We start from the raw sequence: 21,074 nt of genomic DNA, 5'->3' as shown, positions 1-21,074 counted from the left end.
TTTGTCTCTTCAGGCTCCCAGCCATGTGTACGGCGGCCACAGCAGTCACGTGACCAACGTGACCTTCCTGCATGACGACAGCTCTGTGGTGTCAACCGGTGGAAAGGACATGAGCGTGATGCAGTGGAGGATCGTCTGAGCACGCAGACGGTCCTCAATAAACACTGAAGTGCTCCGAAACGACCAAAATGAAAGAAGCAGATCTCCATGATCTGAAGCCAGAAACTCCAGCTTTGACAGAGATGAGGTTCAGTGTTGGAGCTGCAGTGTGAAACGCTCAAAGGACACTTGTTTTCCCCATAGGCTACATAAACTGAAAAAAGTCCAGCTTAAAAAAACAAAAACAAACCAAAGGTTTGGTTTTATGGTTGCACTCGTTGGATTCTGCAATTATTGAGAGACTGATGGGGCCAGAGACCCAGGAGGAGCATAAAATCAGTGAAAAAAGCAAAAAAAACTTCTGATTTTCTAACACTTTTATATTTAATAACTCAGGAAAGCACTAGAGAAGCAACACTTTTCCCCTGTTTTTCACATATCATGGCCCCTCAGCTGCTTCTGCTTGTTGGCATCAACTGTGTGAAAAATGCCAAGTTTAGAATGGATTCTGCCCTCAAATCACACTGTAAGAAACCTTTAAATATCAGGTTTATATTTTATTTACCCAACCATCTTGCAAAATAAAAGACTATTATTTATTGATGAAAAATTGACTTTTTTCTCCAACTTTCTCTGCAACAAATCCCTGTTCAGCTTTAGTGAGTCGATGTGCTTCAAGAATAAAAAAAAGCTTTATTTTTCCTCCACAAAACAAAGCGTTTAGTTTTATTGAATTAGGATGAGTTACGGGGAAGGATGAGACCACTGCACTGTAATTGTCAAATGTGTACTGTCAGTTGACTTTATTTTGAAGGTTTTTTTTTCGCTACAATGCACTACTTCCACCTGATAACTATAGAGCAGGTCTGTTACTTTTTTAGCTCTAGATGGGATTTTTCCAAAGTCTGTATATGTTCCTTAAAATTGTGTCCAATTTCCTGTGTTTCCACCCTTTAAGCTAATGCATGCCTGTGTGTACAAGTATTGAAAATTCTATTGTTTGATTGAAGTTTGAGGAAGATTGGCTGCTTGGTGGAGTTGTTTTGATCAGAAAGAAAGGCAAATGTATTTTCTGACAGACCTGATTTAAATTAAACAAAACACAAAGCCTGAAAATTCACATCCAACATCTGACTAAAGAGTAACATTAAAAGTGAAATTCCTTTGACAGTGTCTTTTAAATTTTATTTATGACTGGGGGGTTTTGTGTTTATTAATTAAAACATATATTTATGTTTGATTTTAGTTGAAAACAAAATATGAAGCATTTATAAAATATGAATTTTACTAAAACAATTTAGTGTTCAATTACAATTGAAAAAATGTGTCATATCTAATATTTGTTTTGTATGGAGCCATGAACATGACCAAAAAAAGATTCCTTAAATGACTAATTTGGGGCCACAAATACGCAAAGTAGCATTTGTTGTGCACATACCACAGTTTTGTGGGCACGAATTAGTATTTTGTGTGCACATACTAGTAGCCTATTTTGTACGCACAAAATTTTTATTTTATGAACACATACTAGGATTTTCTGCAAATAAATGAGCATTTTGTAGACTAATACTAGAATTTTGTGAAAAAAATTAGCATTATGTGGGCACATCCTAGTATTTTGTCCAAACAAATTAGCATTTTGTACGATCATACTAGTATTTTTGTGGGGGGAAAAAATGTATGCCCACATACTACAATTTTGTAGACACTAATTAGCATTTTGTGGACAAGCTTGTATTTTGTGCAAACGGTTATAATTTTGTGGTCACACATTAGCATTTTGTGCAAACAAATTAGCGTTTTGTGCGCAAATACTAGTATATTGTGCAAAATAAATCAGCTTTCTGCACACACAAACTAGTATTTTGTGCAAATAAAGTAGCATTTGGAGCACACATACTACTATTTTGTGGGCACAAATTAGCTCTTTCCCACACATACTAATATTTGTTGCAGACAAACTAGCATTTTGTACGCACATGCTAGTGTTTTGTGCAAATAATTTAACATTTTGTGCACAGATGCAAGTATAGTGTGAGCTCCAATTAGCATTTTGTGTGCCCATAAGCCTACTAGTGCTTTGTGCGCACAAATTAGTATTTTTTTTTTAGCAAATTAGCATTTCGTAGGCACATACTATTATTTTGTACAAATTAGTATTTTGTTGGAAACAAATTAGCCTTGAATGGGTACAAATTAGCCTTTGGTGAACACATACAAGTATATTGAGCGCATAAATTAATATATTTTTTTACAAATTGGGAATTGGTTGGCACAAATTTGCATTCTCTGCATACATACAAGTATTTTGTGTGCACCAATTAGTATTTTTGTGCAAATACTAATTTATGTTGTGTGCACAACATAAATTAGTATTAAGAATTGACAATACAAAGATACTAATTACTGCCCACAAAATGCATAATTGTGACCAAAACATGCTCATTTGTGACCATAAAAGACTCTTTAGTGGTCACAAATGATTAATTTGAGGATTTTTTAAAATGCCATGTCCAGGGCTTTGTATATTTTGTATTCTTTTGTTATTTGTGTGCTAGTTTTTGACATTGCTTTGTGAGACCTAAAAGTGTTTTTATGTATTCATCTTTGTTTGTGTTTGGGTCGCTGTAACTGCAGCAGGGGTAATACAACATTACACCTTTGGTAATATCATTTTGTTTTACTACTTTTGTTTCCTTTCGTGGACATAATCCCCCCCCCCCCACCACCACCACCCCACACCCAAAAAAAAAAAAGTTGTTGACGTCGGTGGTCGTCAGGGGTCTGCAAGTTCTCATTGTGACCGCGAGGGGGCAGCCCTGAGTCAGCCCACCTCTTCATTCTCACGCCGTCTCAGCGTTTCCCCCCAAAGAAATCTCTGCGCTTTCGTCAAAACACTGAATGGGAAGAAAATGTGGTCTGAAGAAGGCGAAGGCTGACCCCCACCACCGCCCACCGTTTTCAACCGAGCCACAGCCGATCATGGACCCGGGGAGACGCAGCAGCCGCCGACAGCAGAGACAACGGAGCACAAAGCGGTTGCAGGAAAACGTCGTTTAGCGTCTCCGACTCATCCGCCTGACTCAGCAGCCGCATCCAAACCCACACAGAGGAGTCTGAGTGGAGCCCCGGGTGGGCTCTGAACCCACGGAGCAACCGAGGAGCCGGAATAAAGAAGGAGAAAATGAGGTGAGCTCCATGCGCTCCGCTTGACGCGTCATGACAGATGCGCACCGACGCGCGCGCACGCGCGCGGCCCTCTGCCTCCACGCCGCATCCGCAGTCAGCTTCCAGGCCTTCTGCTGCCTTGCAGGAAAACAGGGTTCGAACCCTCAACTTCACGAATCCAGGCTCCAGCTATTTTAGTCATTCCAGCTCCTTCCCCTCACCCCCCTCCCCTCCCTTCTGACCATTGTCACCGCAGGACCCGCCCTGTGTATCGACGGAGGCCAGATTGACGTTGTTATGGAAACGAGAGCATCTCGCTTTTCTCCGCACTAGTGATACCTGCTTCTCTAAATATGACCCTTTCGGTGCCATGTTAAAGGAGCGCGCGCGCGCATGCACGCGGGGGTGTAGCTAAAGGGAGGACGCTTATAACCATGGCAGCAGCATTAAGGAGGAGGGGGATGTGTATATTCTGGTGGTTGCCAGGCAGGTTACCAGCCCCCTCCCCGAAAACACACACAAACCCACTCCACAGATCAACCTGCGCAGTTTCAACCTATGGAGTTAAGAAAAGTGTATTTTCATTGTTATAGCTTTATATTACACCTTTGTCCAGTTTTGAGACTCCCTTTCCCTCCCCCCAAAATCTCTAGCATCAGCCTTCACTGATCTATTTATGCAACCGTCCTTTTAAGCTTTTTGTAGTTTGACTCCTCCAGCTCTCTGTAGCGGCACCATCCTGTTTTTATGGCTTCACATTTATCCTGACAGCCCCCCCCCCCTCCCTCATATTGCTTGGGGCTCCTGCCATGTGCGTCCCCGGGCCTCTTCAGCTCCACTGTGGTGCTGCTCCGTCTTAGCATCCCTCCACAATCCTGCAGACCTCACCCAACTTCCATCCTAGCTTTTATGCGCTTCACTTTCCGGCCTTTCCCTGCAGTTCGGCTCCTGGCGTTCACTTCCTGTCAACGCAGATCCATTTGTTGACTCATGCCCAAAAGGGAAGTCTTAAATCAAGCAGCAGCAAGGTGACCCGGTTCTTCTCCGCCTTTATTCAGCCAGATCTTTAGTTCAGCCCCGGTGCTTCCATTCACTGCAGCACATGTGGATCACATGTTTATTTTTAGTCCATTATTGTTGGAGCGCAGAGTAAGCAGAGGCCTTTTTCCCCCTCTCTTTCTGCTGCCTGATTGGTGCAGAGAGACTATTTGTTGACATTTCTGTGCAAGAGGGAAAGCAGCAAGTAGGTTTGTAGGAGGGCGTCTGTTTGGGTGACTCACTTTTGGGAAAGGTAGTGTGAGAGAGACTGGCAGCTCCACGTGAGGCTGAATCATGGGAGCCACAGTCACTGAATCCAGAGAAAAGCCTCCAAAAGAAAGGGGAAAAAAAGCTGCTACTCCGACACATAAAGCTCGTCTTTCTTACTTAGTGCATGAAGTGCTAACTTATTTTAAGTTTAGCAGCAAAAAGCGTGTTAATCATGTGTTCTCTGACATGATGGCGGGATCAGATGACTTCCCCACATGCCGTGAAAAGTATTTACAGCCCCCGTCCAGCATTTTTTCCTCAGTATTGCTTTCCCAGCTTCCTGAATGCAGCTTCTAAGAGCGCCTCCTGATTTAAACATGGTGACTTTTACATCCCTGTGCAGATTTTTAGCTTAGCTGCAGATACACATTGACAAATGTACACCTACCAAAGTTGATCAACTTCAAAGTCACTTTCATCTGTAAAAGTCTCCTAAAACATCTCACTCCGTTGGCAGATTTTCTTTAAGTAAGCAAAAAAATAATTCTGCCAATCTTACCAAGAGATCTTGTTTTAAATATTTCTTCTTAAACTAAGATTGAAAAACTTCCGTGATAAGATTATTTTTCTTGCAAGACAGACAATTTTTCTTGAAACAAGAAATAGAAATTTACTTTTTTAAGATTCAGTTTTTCCAAGGTAGCGGTATTTGTGATTTATCAGTCACACAACTATAATTGTTTGCCTTAATTTAGCTACGAACACTTGGCAATAACCTCAAGTCTTCCTTGTGTGATGCATGAGGGAGGTTTCATCAGGATGTGGGACTGCTATACATACTCTTTGGGCCTTCACATGAGAGCTGTCAGCCATGAACTCGTTCCCTTCAGTCTGATGCTTCTTCATATTTATCTCCTGTCTTTCAGTCAGGTACCATCATTTAATACAATCTACTGTTTTCTTCCATCAACTGTGTTCTTATTTATTTATTTAAGCCAATTTTTTTTATCCTAATTTGCAATCCTAACCAGTTTAAGACAATCCTAACCTAAAGCGATCTCTAATCATTTTTATTTTCCTGGGGAAAAAAACAGAAAAAAATTCTCTAAATAAATAAAACATTTAGTAAAAAATAAATAAATGTTGAATGATCAAATTTTGCAACCCAGCTCCCAGTTCAGACTTAAAGAAGTGCTCCGAGGAAAATGGTGTTTTTAGTGATTTTAACATGTAATTGTGACATTCTAAACTATTTCTTGAATTTTATCTAATTTTCTTATCAGTTATAATCTCTTATTTTCTACCAAACGAAATGGGATTGTCACCTTTATCAAGTGGAGTGCCTCATGGTACTGTTTTTGGACCACTGTCTGATTTCCTGATTGGCAGAATAATGTTCTAAGTGTTCACATTCAGAGTTTCTGCTTTTTAAAGACCCACTCCAATGAAAAAGGTGGTTTTTGAAGTGTTCTTGTGGCGTTTTTCTAATGATCGAGGACAGATATAAAGAAAAATAATTTACTTGTAAATCTGGGGCAGATGAAAAAATGACAAAGATTGTTTTTGCGTTGTAGAAAAAGTAGAAAATCTCAGCAACAGGAAGGGGGGGAGGGGTTGCTCCACCCTACTGGTGCCACCCACAACGCAGAGGTGAATTTCTAATAAACTGCTGCTGCTCTGCAGAAACTATGTCCTAGAAAACGCCAGAGGTTTGGGCTAAAAATGGCATCATCATAATTAACTGGGAACACTTTCAAAAAGAATGATTGGAGTGGGATTCACCCAAATCTGCTGCTTGATTTTTTGTTTGAATAGTCTTTTGTTTTTGGTTAATTTAACTAACAGGCTTTCTGGCTTTATCAGTGAGGGGTGCCTTCTGAAATACAAAGGCTGTAATCTTTAAGATTGCTCTTTGTTTGTGGCGTACACCTCGGCTCGCCGCAGAAAAGAAGCTTACTGCTCTGGGACTGCTCCTGCCAGATGGAGCCCCCGGGTCGAGGATCAAATCTGACCAAGCTGTAGGTTTTACACTTTGTGGCTCAACAAATTGAAATATTCTTACAAGTGCTCCTCCTGGCATCCTGCAGGATTTTCCATGAATGATTGATGTGGCGTGTTGCTGCCATTTCTTTCCGACTAACGTGGGGATTAAGGGGGTTGTGACTGACGTGCAGCTTTTCAAACTCTATCATTTATTTCAAGCTAATTTTGGAGCGTTCCATTTGCTATAGGGAGGCAGGCGGTCTGGCTTTCTATAAGGCCTAACATGTAATTTTCATCCGGTGGAGCTGTTTGTTCGGAGGTCGAAAGGCGGCGGTCCAATCCTTAAGGCGGGCAGAGATGACTGGTCTGCAGGAGTCACATGTCTTCCCCCGCTCTGCCTCTCCCAGCATTCCCTCAGTCACTCCGCTAAAGCCTCCTCTCCATCGGCCTCCTTCTCGTTGCTCTGCGCCGCGGGCCGGCGGGGTTTTTGAGAAAAAGAACTTTCGCCGGAGGATGTGGAGGGGAAGTGAGATCGGCGTTGCACAACATGTGTTGTGACCTCTCTCCTGCATAATCTGCTTTCTACCTCCTCTGCCCCTGTGCTTAAAGACTCCAGACATGTACTCCCTGGACGATTTTGGGTAAGAGCGCAGGAGACTTTCACTAAACTTTGTCTCTTCTTTTGAAATCTGAATTAGATTTCATCTTTTAAGGTGGAATTGTTCCCTGAAAGAAGCTAAATCTTGCTCTCTGAACAGCGGGAAAGTCTCCTCCTTGCTCTCTGTCTTTCCAGTGTTTTCTTTTTTGACAGCTGTGGGTTTGATTCCGACTGCTTTAGTTTAGTCTTCTCCCGGGAAGATGGGGGCGGGGGGTGTTCTTGCTCCTGCTCCCTTCTTGCTCTGATCTGACCCGTTCCACCGTGTTTTGAGAAAATCTGCAAACAGCTGAATAAGCGCTTTTCGGAGCGGGGGGGGGGGGGGGGGGGGGGTTGATAAACGGATAGATGTCTGCACATATCACGGTGCTGGCAGATTACAGCGGTTTTAGCTCAAATACAGATGTGGAGCAAAGCTTTAGGACTCACTGCATGTAATCTACAGTTGGGAGCATCCCATGGAAAACCCCTGAGCCTCCATTCATGATGCTTATGTATGAAAACATGTCTGACGGGTGCACGGTGGCGCAGTGGTTAGCGCTCTTGCCTCACAGCAAGAAGGCCCCCGGTTCAAGTCCCGGCTGGGGGACGTGAAAAACAGAGCATCAGTGGGGGACCTTTCTGTGTGGAGTTTGCATGTTCTCCCCGTGCATGCGTGGGTTCTCTCCGGGGTCTCCGGCTTCCTCCCACCATCCAAAAACATGCTTCATAGGTTAATTGGCAACTCTAAATTGACCATAGGTGTGAGTGCGGGAGTGAATTTGTGTGTGAGTGAGGACATTCTACCCTGCAACAAACTGGCGACTTGTTCAGGGTGTCCCCCCTGCCTTCGCCCACAAGTGGCCGGGATAGGCTCCGGCAGCCCCGTGACCCCGAAAGGGATAAAACGGTTAAGAAAATGAATGAATGAATGAATGTCTGACGATTCCACCGCTAATAAAACTAAATGAGGACTGAACGCCGGTATTTACCTCCAAACGGAAGGGCTGGATCTCTTTAAGGATCAGGATTAGTGTCACCATGAGCAAAATGGCTCTGAGCAAGCTGGGGGGGGGGCTGATGTATTAGTTTCCTATCATGCATTAAACTCAAAAGAACCCATAGCAAAGAATTTTTATCCTTTTACCCCAGAAACACCTTTTTTAATCAAAGCCCTCTGACCTCTCAACTCTAAAGAACTTCACAGCGTACCGGATACGTTATCATTTGATTCTAGGTTCACCTAGGCTTTATTTTAAAGACTGAAATAAAAGAGGTTCTAAATAGAATAAATATTGTTTGAAAAAACAATCAAATAAATCTTGTATCGTAGTTGTCAGATTTGTTTATTTGTTTTTTTAACATTAAATTTGGCAAATTATCTTGAAAAAAAACTGATTTTTCTGTTTGTAATTTGTTACTACTTTATGTCTTATTTTTAACTGTATATAAAAATTGTCTGCCTTTTTTAAATGGTGCTGGATTATATGGATTATATATAATGGATATATGTAATCTTTACATTTTAGGGTGTTATTCCGTCATAAATGAGGAACATTAATGTTTAAACTGCTCCTGAGAACATTTGTTGTTGTGGATTAACAATGTATGAGAACAAAACAATACAACCTTATAGTTGTATAGCTTGAAAAAAGATGAATATTCCCAGGAATAATAACATCTTTTATCAGCTTTATGTCAGATACATGAAATGTTTAAGCTAAATATAAAAGCTTAAGAGGCTGTATAGTTTGTAGCTGTAAATACAATAGATTTACAGCACAATAAACCAGGAAATGTAGCCCACTAATTCAAATCAAACTTTATTTATAAAGCACGTTTCATATAAAATTTACCCAAAGTCCTTTACAGAATTAAAAGATCTTTGAAAAAACACAATTAAAAAATATTTTGGAACAATGACCTTAAACCCCGCCCCCTACATCCAACACAATCAAACAAAAAATTACAATCCAATAGAATTTAAAATAAAAAAAGATAAAAACACTCGATCTACCAAATGCATATTCTGAAATTTTAACCCTTTCCCAATTAATAACATTTTGCCCATATGTTTTTATTCATCCAAATTTTTTCCACTTTTTTTTTAGCAAAACTTACACTTTTTACTTGGGACAAAATCACTACATCAACTGAAAATGTAAAATAATAATAGTAAAAAAGTCTGTATTAACAAATTATATTGGTCCCAATCGAAGTGTCCTTAATTAAAATCGAATAAACACAAATAAATGATATTTTAACTTCCTATAATCAGTGTGATATCGGGATCTGATTTCTTGCAGCTGAAAGCTTATTGCTTTTCAGGCCATTTAGGTTAAATTAAATAAGTGTATGATGTTGATAAACAGCTTTAATTCTTGAAATGAAAATTTGCATTTGCATTCATATTTTTTCGTTTCTCAAATAAATGTTTTATTTACCTTTAACATTTTTGGCCACTAGGTTGTGCTAAAAACTCACATCACGGATTCTTATCCCCAATTTACCTTAATCTAGCAACTTTGGAGACTGAACACGTTTTTCTCCTTATAAGAAAAGAAAACAGTCAAATCATTTGTTAAAATTTTGGGAAAACCTTCTTAAAAGTGTTTTTTATGTCGTTTTGTTTTGTTGATGATGCCCTGCCTCCTCCTGAGGCTTACATGAATGTCAGATGACCTGTCTGCTTAATTGCTTGACCTCCTATTTGGGTTACCCTGTGAAAAACAGTCCCTGCAGTCAGTACCCCCCCCGACTCAGATTGGTGCTAATCAGTCCATGGATGTCGATGGAAAATCCGCAACTCACCAAATTCTCCCTGCCCCCCATCCCCATCCGCCCACTGTGGTGGAGCTGTCCGATCAATAGCAGCTTATAACAGTATAGACCGCCGGTTGTTCATTTGGTGTTCTCTCAAAGTGGGTGACCATGGAAACGAAGGGTCGCTGATAGAGGAGAGGTTGGCGAGATTACACCAGCACCCCTCCACCCCCAATCCGGAAAGGCTGTATTTGGGAGGAGGGGTTAGATGGTATATGAGGTAATCTCCCATGGGTTAACATTATGACAATAGCTGCTCTGACACACACACACACACACACACACACACACACACAAACAGGCTCTGTGATGCAGCCAAACAACTGGCTGGTAAATTACTTCATCTACGTCCGTCTGTCACTCACTCAGTCCTCTCTGTATCGGATGGATCAGAAGGTTTTCTTTTGGAAGCATCAGTGCAGGAATTCACGTTTGTTTTTATCAGCATCTTCAGTGGATTGTGTATTTTTCAGTGGTGGGATTGCACCACCTCTTGTTGTGAACTGCTGCACAGGAGGGGGTTTGTAGAGTGTTGCAGGGGTGTGCTGTAGCCAACATGGATGTACATCGGATACAAGTGGTGCGGTACTGTCTTCCTCAGAGCGTCAGTGACTCGGGGTTGTTTTACAGCCACATTGCTGCCAGGTCGGTGCTTTAACTCCCATCATTTCCTCTCACCCAGTTTTGTCAGAGCGACGAAAAGTAAAGCTGAAATTAACGAAAATCGCTGAAAAAAAGCAAAAATGTTACATTTTAAAAGGAAAACAGATGGACAAATCTTTCTAGACTTTATTATAATCCTGGCTAAAATACTAATCTGTAATCTTAATCTGGCTTTGAAAACTGCTGCGTAGAAATTAAATGGAGGTTATTTAGCAATAGCAGCTGTATGCTTTACATTTGTCCACACAAAAAAAGGACTTTAGTTTTCTAGCGACTGGAAATACAGCATTTTTTTATGACTCCACCTTAAAAGGTTGCAGATTGATATGAGGGAAATCACAGAGAAGGGGCTCTGCATTCATTCTAACACCTCATTTTCTGGCTAAATTCAGGCCCTCGTTCTCCTTTCTTTCTCCGTCATCCGTTGTAATTTCTGCTGACAGGATAAAAATGGAGCAAAGAGCGAAAAGTTAGGATTTTTTTGGGATTAAGCTTTTTTTATTTAAGAATTATTTTTTAATGTCGCATAGCTGACCTGATGACACTAAAGAATAACAGCAGCAATAATCTTGAGTTAGTGGGTGCTTGCTGTTGTCAATACAGGGTAAATGTATTTCAACATATTCTTTTATTAAAAAAATAATAACTGGACAGACTTTATTACGTTCAGTTTGATACACACATTGTTAAAAAAAAACATAAAGTTTGACATAAAGATGTCGTCTTAAGGCCCGTACACACCGGGACGAATATTCGCCAGGCGTTATTCGCCAGCGTTTTTCGTCACGTTTTTTGTGTTCACACCCAGGCGATTTTCGCTGACGATGAGTGGAGTGAACATGCAATTTCATTCCCTGACATTAGATGGCGCTTAATGTAAAACAGAAATACTCCTGTACACAAGGTGGCGCTGCGCAACTTTACGCTTCTTAAAGTCGCTTTTCACTCAGAAGAAGAGAGCAAGTATTTACGCGCTTGTCAGAATCAAACAAAGAAAACATGAATATTTCAAGCACCAGTTGCTCCAACTGGTGCTTGGTTCGGGGATATTTTAGAATGTCCGTCATTATTGCTTCGCGGCAGTGTAGACGCTACTTGGCGTCTATCTTCTTCGCTGGTATGTGTGCTCAGCAAGGCAGTTTTGTGTTTGAGCGCCCCCAAGTTGTGTTTTACTGTAACTTCAGAAGCTCCAGACACGTGAGCAAAAGCGCCGTTCTCATTGGTCGAGTAGATTTCGACGCGACGCGTCGAAAAAAAAAAACGAACCCGAGGCGTTTTTTTTTTTCGACGCTTTAACGCCTGGCGTTTTTTCGCGTCGGTGTGCACACTCTCATTGGTGCCCTTTGTTTAGTCACGAGGCGTTAAACGTCGGCGAAAATCGCCGGCGAAATTCGTCCCGGTGTGAACAGGCCTTTAAACTTTTTTATAGATGAGCCTATTGACTGTATGAGAGAACTGGACTGTGTTTATACTTCAAGGCAATTTGTAATCACTCTGGTTGCATTGGTTGCTGGGCCATCGAGCAGAACCGCTCCGATCACTGGAAAATGGGACAGCTGCTGATGACACTGCTGGGCATCACCAACAATTTCTAGAATCGATTCTATTCTATTTTGAATTTACACGGTTTACATTTTTAGACATATGTAACATGAAAAACATGAAAAATCTATATAGGTTTTAAAGATATTCATATTAATCTGTTACAGTTCACTACAGGAAAATGTATTAGTGAAATAATAAACCAATGAGACTGTTAACACCTTACAGTGTTGCATGGTTTCTCAAACAGAGAAGCTTCAACATAAATGTACAGATCGTTAACATTCTAAAGGCTCTAAAGTGCCTCATACGACAAAATAAATGTTCTGCTGCTCCTGGAGGGCGTTTCTGGTTGGCCACTAGGTGGAAAAATGGTTACATTTGAAAAAAAATGTTTCTTTAAAAGAGTTTGGAAAATTCCTGCCTGTGAGTATATAAAGCTGTCCAGTTAGTCAGCAATGTATGTTTAGGTCAGCCGAGCATTAGCATTAGCCGTTCTATGGGAAATGCCATTATACGTTAGCATCAATCCAGTAGACTTTGGCTTAACTGTTGTTATTGTTATAATTACACTGTAGATGTATCCGAGTATATTAGTAATGTTCTATGAACCTTTTGATTGTATTTTGTAAACTGTCTAGCAGTTTACAGTTGTACACCATGATTGTTTCAAAGCATGATCTCGCCAAATCTCACAAAATCTCATGGGAGTAGTGTTAGGTCGCCGGAAAAGGAAAGGCATAAAAGATTTACCTCTACTTTTATGGATGTGTTATTGATTTATTAAACTTGGATCAATTCAGATCCAATCAATTTTATCAACCCAACCCTATTGATGTTATCACCCACGACCGTAATGCAATTGAAAAGTCCACAATTTTTCAAAATAGAAATATTATGCTGTACTCCGTTTTTTGCCGGCTTCTGTGGGCGAACACATCACTTCCTCCTCATCCTCATCCTGCCTTCTCAGACGCAGCAGGTGTATGATCAAGATGTCCCTCATGTTCATCACTAGAGACGATTGGCGTCGCTTGAAAAGTATAAACAGCACTCAGAAGTTCCTCGCAGTTCTCGCAGACAGTCGCAAGCAAAACCAGCCAACATTAGCATGAACTAAACCAACCGCGGGATAGTGGATATGATTGATGCGATGGCTGATCACTGTGATGTATAAACCAAGCTGGGATAGGCTCCAGCAACCCTGTGACCCAGAAAGGATTAAGTGGGTTTGGAAAAATTGATTGATGGATAGATGGATGGATTAGTGGTTTATTGGGCCCAGTTAGATTGGCGTGAATGTAAAGTGTGAATGGTACATAATAGAAACATATTGATAAAGAAGGCTTGGGTCCAAACAAAACAACAAAACAAAGATTTAAATGTAAAACAGGAAATGACTACAATACAGATCATGTGAACTACATTAAAAAAAATCTAATATAGACAGACACTACAGGAAAAGAAAACAGAACTGTTTATTGTTACAGTGGTTTGTAAATTGGAGATACTTTGTTACATAAAGTTACATAAAGCTTCTATTCTCCACGAATGATCATTTTCTTAATTATATGTGGGGACTGTCGATAGGAACAGCTTGGTGTTTAAACTTCCAACATTTGCATTTATGTGAAGCAGTGCTGCATCAGTCTAAGATCTGCTGCCGCACAGACAGAGCTGTTTACGGCTGGAGACTTGGGCAAAGCGTCAGTCAGGGAGTGATAGGGAGTGGTTACTGTAAACACAAAGTCCTTAGCTTCAGATGAAACGTATGATGTTACGACCGTAAATGTTTGGATGGTATTTCCAATATTGAATAAAGTCTTAGCATAGAATTAAATTTTTTGTTGTTACACACATTGACTATACATGAGATGTTGGCTGAGTGATCCCGCCCCCTTGGCATTCCAAGAAGCTAAGACTTCAATGGAGAAAAGACAGGTATTACTCGGTCCTTCTATTTGTCACAATAACTGTTCTTGCTCTAATACCTTTTTTGCTAATCCTAATTTTTTTATAATATTAATATAGTATTTTTATACGTTATTTAAGGTATAAACTAACCAATCAGATGCCTCGATAAAATAATGTGATTTCTCGTCCAACGCATTGACTGTAGAAAATATAACTTGAAGAATTGCGTGTGACATCACTCATAGAAAATGCCTTGCTTCCTGTTCCAACCAAATGAAGTCAATTCAGTCGCCATTTTTCCGCGATGTGTGCTTTGCCAGGTTGGAACCAGACATCCTCAGTAAGCCGTGATTGGCCCATCTACATATCTATGGCAACCAGGACTGAGCACGTGAGAAGGGCACCCTCCTACCACTGAAAGCGGGCTTGGGGCTCAATCAAACACTTCAAACGTTCAACGCGAGGCCACCTACTGTTATTGAGGCATTGGATTGGTCAGTTTAAATAAGTTGTGCTACAGCAAAAATATCATAACAGAAAATTAGGATTAGCACGAACATGTTAAACGATGTAGTAGAGCAAGAATGGTTATTCTGATGAGTATATAACTGATTAATAGCTGTTTATTTCTCTATTTGGAATGCGATGGGGGTGTGGTTGTTCAGTCCAGTTTTTAATTTACTGTCAGTGGTCCAACATTCAAAACGTTTGATAGACATATTGTGTGCGGCCCGCTTTCAAGTGTGGCTCTCCAACAAGCTCACTCCTGTTTGGCTATAGGGGTTGCCATGGAAACAATAACTCAGACCGATCTGGACCAATCACTGCTTACTGACGTCGGCTAGCTCCAACATGGCGGTGTCCGTGTCGCGAAAAAAATGGATTTAATTTGGTTTTCTATGACGTGACGAGACACTCACTCAGTCTAGTTTTTATAAACAGTCAATGGTTACACAATAAAATAATAGAGTTTAGCTTTAAAAATTTTGAATTTTTCCCTTCTTGAGTCTCTTTCAACGATTGACAGGTGAAAGTTACAGTGCACCTGACTTAAAAAGAAACAACTTAACTAATCAGCTTTTGGATGGATGTCAACAGAGAGTTTAGGGATACCAGCTCCTTTTGACAGGAACTAGACGGTAAAAATCATTTCCTTTTAAGTTTTTGGCTCCCTGTGTTGTTTTAAGCTGCATCTTCCATGCAGTTGGCAGCATCGCATTACATGCAAAGGAGAACTACAACCTGAGTGTCTGCGTTCTCTAGAATTTTGTGGGCTCACTGCTTGTCGTTTCTAAAGTTTCTGTTTTTGGTATGGGGGGGCCTCCTTCCTTCTGTGAACTGTACTTTCCCCCCAGGAGAAGATTAGAGGTCTTGTGCAGGAGTTAAGTCCCGGTTAATTTAGATTTAAGACTGCAGTGAGGTAATGATCCGCCTGCCAGGCTCTGCCTCTAATCCAACCCTTGTGTCAGCTGGGCCTCTGCACCCACCTGAGTTCTAAATAAATGCGTGCAGCCTCACCCACTTAATGTAAAACTGTCACTTTACCTCCTTCACCAATTACATTATAGATTCTTCACTTGAACCACCGGTTAAAAACGACTATCTGTCTGTTTCTTTAATGTTAAAAAAAAACGTTATTGTTCCTTGGGTTTGTGTTGGATGTGGGTAGCAGGGTAAGCTATGTGTGGAGACTCGGTTATTCATTTCTTGTGCTTCATTAAAAAAAGGGGGTTATTGTTTTGCAGCTTAGCATACTAAACAACAGAAAAGAGTTCTTGGCATTTCTGTGAGCGTTTTACGTTTCAGCCTGGGTTATCCTGGCTTGATTAGTTTGGAGCCAAACTGAAAGAAAATGAAATTCCTTTGTCATAACGGGACTCAGTCTCATGTTTTTAATCCACTTGATGGACGTCCTGTTCAGATCGGACCCTTTAGTTCTGCAACTAGAGACAGAAAAATGCGTAAAAATCATTTACCGGTAGGTTGAACCTGACATCTTTCGGGAGGTGAAAAGAAACAAATAATTAAATTGAGGCTCATTTTTTTAAACCCTCTGCAACATAATGCAGTTTCTTTGGTTGAGTTGTTGTTCACCACTTTAATCCTGCATCTGAGCCTTAGATTCTTGTGCGTGCCGACTTGTTGCCACACTCGCCTTCATGTCTGTTCCCAGGCAAAGAACATTTTCTGACTCAAGAGCAGGGTTTTGAGGGGAGCAGAAAGTTCAAAACATAAAAATCTCTGCTGTCAAATAAAAAAGGGCTTTTAAATGAAGTGAGGAACGTTTGCCTCTTAAGGTTCTGACACTCACTTGTTCATTTCATTGTGTTTTTCTTTTCTTCCTTCCTTTTACACGGATGCTGGATGATGTCTGGCTGAGTTTTAAAGTATGAACAGCGATTTTATGTGGATTTGTTCATTTAAATAGAAATGTTGCTGAATATTATTTCATCCATTTGCGGATTTTGACATTTTTTGGCTTTAAAAAGCTAAAAAAAAAAAAGGGTTGACGTAGATGTAGAGAGGCTCACGAGTCCTGCTTCGCACGTTTGAAGTCTCTGGTTTTATTGCTGAAGTCAAATCTCTGTGTTCCTGATGCAAATTAACTGTAAGGGGAACTTTAATTTTTACACCTGACAGCCGTGTGCTGCAGGTAAAAAAAAGAGAATAATCATGTGAACATTGTTTACAAGTCCCAGCCCTCAAGTCTCTGAATGTGACACTTGTGCAATCCAAGTCCTAGTCCCCATCCCTGATGTAGACTGGTGTTCCACTCAAACCTCTGATCCAAATTCCGACTTATTATCACGTTACTGCAGAGCCGATAAGCTGAATCAGGTCTTTTAGATCAAAGGGTTTTTAGGGTTTTATAAATCAAAATAATATTTATTTATATGCTAATTTTCATACAAAAGTTGCTAATAAGAAATATCAAAGTGTGACGACATCATACACATGTATAAATCCCCCAAAATAAACAAACACAAACAATAATATAAAATATACATTTGAAAAACAGGCAAAATCTTCCTTAAACTATTTAAAAAATGTTCAAGGATTTATTCAAATGTGTTTAATAATTATGTATATTTTTTTGTTTTAACAAGAAAATATCATATTTTTAAACGTATTGTTCCCTCCAATTATAAATGAAAACTATATAATAACAGTTCTGCGTCATTCTTATGTCACTGTAAACGGTCGATGTGATTGGCAGACGCACTGAGTGCAGAGACTGATAGATTTTACGATAAAGGAATGCATTAAGAAGCAACAAAGTTAATCCTCTAGAGGTCATGCCATGAACATCTATTTTTTTCTAGTTTTTCTTTCAGTAAAAAGTGGAAAAGTCTAATGCACAGAGCACTTTTGACTGCCTGTGATTTAAACGAGATCAACCAAACTCTCCAGTGAAATGTCTGAGGAAAAACTCCTCCAAGCTTCAACTTCCTTCTTTTCTTTTCTATTTTAGTTCTGCAAGAAGCAGCTCCACATATGTCAACATGTTTTGAATGCGTCCTTCCTTTGTTAGATGCTTCAATGAGACAGTTAGCACAGCGACAAAGATAATCGCCAATCAACACAGACGTCCTGCCCTCTGGTGGAGCCCAAACCAGGCGCACATGCCCTCAATCGCACTATTTCCAACCTGAACGTCATTCATGCAGGAATCTGTCTGTGAAGCTGCATAAATGTCAGCTGGAGGCTCCACTTCATGTTCTCCAGACGAGATCAGCAATGATTTCCTGCAGCTTTGAAAGGTCTGCTAATGGACTGAGCTGGGGGGTGGGGTGGGGGGATGCACGCAGAGGATTGTGTATGTAGAGGATTTGAGTGGAGGAGGGTGGGCTGAAGTGAGCACATATGTCCAACCATGTGTGCCGGGAGCGCTTTAGTTCATTCAAAAGCCTGCGAGTGTGGCCTCCTTTTTTCACCAGCCGTCTATATATGAGGGTTTATTTGACTTGAGGAGGCACTCTGAACGACTGAAGCCTTCCGATTCCTGCCGTTCCCTGTTTCTCTGTGTGCTTTTGTCCTCTTACTAGAGCCTATGGCCGCCTGTCAGGTGAAAATGATTCAGTTTCCACAAAGGAATTTTGCTCATTCCAGCAAAAACACAGCCTTTGGAGAGCGTCTAATATGGAAATGAAGTCAAGTTTGGTATTTCTTTCCTTAAAGAAATAGAACCTCTGAAAAACAGTACATGAACGATTAAACTCAAAGGAAAAATGTCTTCTGGAGTCAAATGAGTTTATCCTGTAGATGGATTATGCTGTAAATACACTTTTTGGGCAATCTTTCAGAGGTGCGGTAAGTTTGTGTTTGTGTGGACTTCTGTCTGGCCTTTTCAGAGGCCACAAGATGATTTCAACATCTTTGGAGGAAATACAAACATTTCTTCAGGGAGTGATCTGACCTCATCATCCAAATAATTTAGTTAAAATCTGCTGACCGCAGCTCAATTTTTAAGCAGCAATTAATTTTTAAAAATTACAAAATAATAAAAAAAAAAAGAAAACCCAATAAAGCCTATTCTGTTTTTGGCCTTAGCAACCCCATATCATGACACTTCCCCCTCAGGTTATGTAGACAGTGAGCATAATGGTCTGCTCTCGTTTCCCTGGAATGGAGTTTTTGGACACCAAACTTGTTTCCACTAACCAGAGATAAATCTTTTTGTAGGTGTTTTAAGGACACAGAGCTGTTCAGACCCCGTGGTATTCAAAGTGGGGTTTGTACAGAAATTCACATTTAAGAATAAAGTGTGTTTCTTGTGTTTTTCCAGCTGTTTCCTTTAATGTTTTGCTTGCTGCACCATTAATTTAACCTATGAGACAAAGAATAGAATACAGCTGCAGGCTCTTATGTTTCCAGCTTCAGCTAAAGTGGTTGATTTTTTGTTTATTCCTTGGTTTTTGTCTTTTTTTCTGTCTCTTTACTCGCTGAGTGGTAATTGCAGGATGGGAATACGAGTGACTCACCATCTGGATGCGTTCAGCTTTTGCGTTTGTGGGAGTTTCTGCACATGAGTATTTCACCATCTGTTGACAGTTTTCACTTTGTAACTCAGAAAAAGCGATCAAAGGAATCTTTAGAGACTTTTTACTGCGAAAGCAGAGATTCTGTGTTGCCACAATTTGGTTTTTGTTGCCAGTTAAATCCTTATCCCCCACACGGTTAACTGTATAGTTTCAACTTGTACTAAACAATCAAGGCATAATATTTTGGCCTTTATCACAGTAGTTAATTCTGCCTAACTGGAGCCCTGAGATCTTAGGAGTTTAAAAGCACAGCATTTTAGTAAACTAAAATGACAGATAAAATAATATTAAATTAAATTATAAATGCGAAATGTATTCAAATTATAAGTCAATTTTCTTTTTGAGCATCTTCTTTTATTTTTTCAGGAAAAAAAGATTTCCTGTTAGTTTCATAATTATATCAAAGAAAATTCCATAAAAGAATTTCTTCAGGACCAAACTTTACACAGAAATTAAAATGTAGCTGTAGTTTTTTCTTGTCAGATTTCGGTTCTGCTTTTTTTTCCCATTGCTTGTGTGTTTTTTTCATCTTTCCTGCTTCCTCTTTTCTCTCTTTTGTGTTTGTTTTGAAATGAACTATGACTAAAGTGGAATAAACAGAGCTCTACTTCAGCTCAGCAGAATCCGTGTCCAGGCGCTCTATGCTCTGCGCTTTCACCCAACCTCCAAAATCCAGTTTCATCTGTCAAACGGATCCAATCTGGCATCGACCGCACAAGGTCACACACGCGAGTGTGTTCAAGTCTCTCTGGGATGCTCTGGAAGTCCTTCTGCAATGTTTCTTTTTCAGCATGTGCACTCAAGAACCCGATGAAAGGCTTTTATTGCTGATTTCTTTAGAGGAAAGCATCCTCTTCAAGCTCTTGGCCTTGACACCATCTGGCCTGAGCTGCTCCAGAAATAGAGATGCAGCCTCCTCCCTGTTTCCCTCCGTTTTGTCTCCGCAGTGAGACCCCCGCCCGGTGGTCTCTCTGAAGTGGGGAAAGAGTTGATTATGTGATTAGGGACACTAAAACTCATGTGGAGGGAACGTCTTTTGATGACTTTGCAGTCAGAATCCTCAGATTGGCCTTTTTTTCTGGGAAACTATATGTTTTTTTGCTTAATTGAGCATAATTTCTAAGCTCTAAAGGAACAGATCAAATGCATCAAATACACATTTCTTTTTCTTCAGTATTTTATTTTAGATTTTCATTAAATCCTAAATTGAAAACAATGATCTTTGTCTTTGGAAAAAAGGGGTATTTGCCAAGGTAATGAACAAGAATCACAGCATAAAACCTCGTAGTCGTATGCATTTTATCTGGAAGACTGGGAGAAGTCCGATGTCCTGTCATTTCTATGTTAAAGGTCTCTGATTGGTTGGGAGGTAACACATGATGGCTTTTTTTGGCGTTTTAGTTTTGTCATTCCTTAGGAAAATTGGAAACAAGCAGCTGAAAACGGCTTTCAGAGGTCCAAAACCTCTAAAGTTTTCTTCTTTTTTTGACATATTTAGGAAAAAAGAAACCAATTTTTTAGGTTAATTATTAATTAATTATGTTGATTAACCACCAAATGTATTACATTTCATCTAATTAGAATTATAGTAATTGAAATAAAAACAAATATTCTAAGATCTCGGGTTGAAACCTGGATCATAAATGCAGTTTTGATGGGTTTATACTAAACAAATTGCTGCCGGATTTTTAACAAGCAGATTTTCTGTACAGCATTTGGTCATTCTTTGATTGAGAAATTAAAATGTACCTTTTAAGTTGAAAACTGAGAAATTTAAGCACTTTAAGCTTTATATTTTCTGTTTCTCCCCCCTTTTAATAGTGTTCCTTTTCTAGGTTTAGAAGAATCTGATAATGATTTTATTGGATGAAAGAAAAATCACTTGTAAATGTAACGATTAATACATAATAAGCAAATCAAACTTTTCAGACTTTGACTCACAGGGCGGAGAGAAAAGT

General features: G+C 40.0%; 2 protein-coding genes across 26 annotated transcripts in view; both read left to right on the top strand.

The window, feature by feature from the left end:
• Nucleotides 1–1,267, top strand: part of eml1 (EMAP like 1) — a 44,855-nt gene extending 43,588 nt beyond the window's left edge. For all 20 annotated transcript variants that reach the window (XM_078940320.1, XM_078940318.1, XM_078940313.1 and 17 more), the window contains one exon: nt 14–1,267. In XM_078940320.1, the coding sequence (XP_078796446.1) occupies nt 14–139 (126 nt within the window). In that variant the 3' untranslated portion in view covers nt 140–1,267. The remainder of the gene's footprint in view (nt 1–13) is intronic.
• A 1,631-nt stretch (nt 1,268–2,898) lies between these two features.
• Nucleotides 2,899–21,074, top strand: part of evla (Enah/Vasp-like a) — a 36,456-nt gene continuing 18,280 nt past the window's right edge. For 2 of the 6 annotated variants that reach the window (XM_078940325.1, XM_011490343.3), the window contains exon 1: nt 6,855–7,139. In XM_078940325.1, the coding sequence (XP_078796451.1) occupies nt 7,117–7,139 (23 nt within the window). In that variant the 5' untranslated portion in view covers nt 6,855–7,116. Of the gene's footprint in view, nt 3,289–6,854; nt 7,140–10,231; nt 10,601–21,074 lie in introns of those variants that run through there. The other 4 variants (XM_020713601.3, XM_020713600.3, XM_020713602.3 and 1 more) reach the window with 3 other exon arrangements.

This window comes from Oryzias latipes, chromosome 22 (genome assembly GCF_053564925.1).
Source record: "Oryzias latipes strain Hd-rR chromosome 22, Olatipes_Hd-rR_3.1".
In the NCBI taxonomy this organism is placed as follows: Eukaryota; Metazoa; Chordata; class Actinopteri; order Beloniformes; family Adrianichthyidae; genus Oryzias; species Oryzias latipes.
The sequence above is the reverse complement of the archived record's forward strand: the minus strand, read 5'-3'. Positions and strand labels throughout refer to the sequence as shown.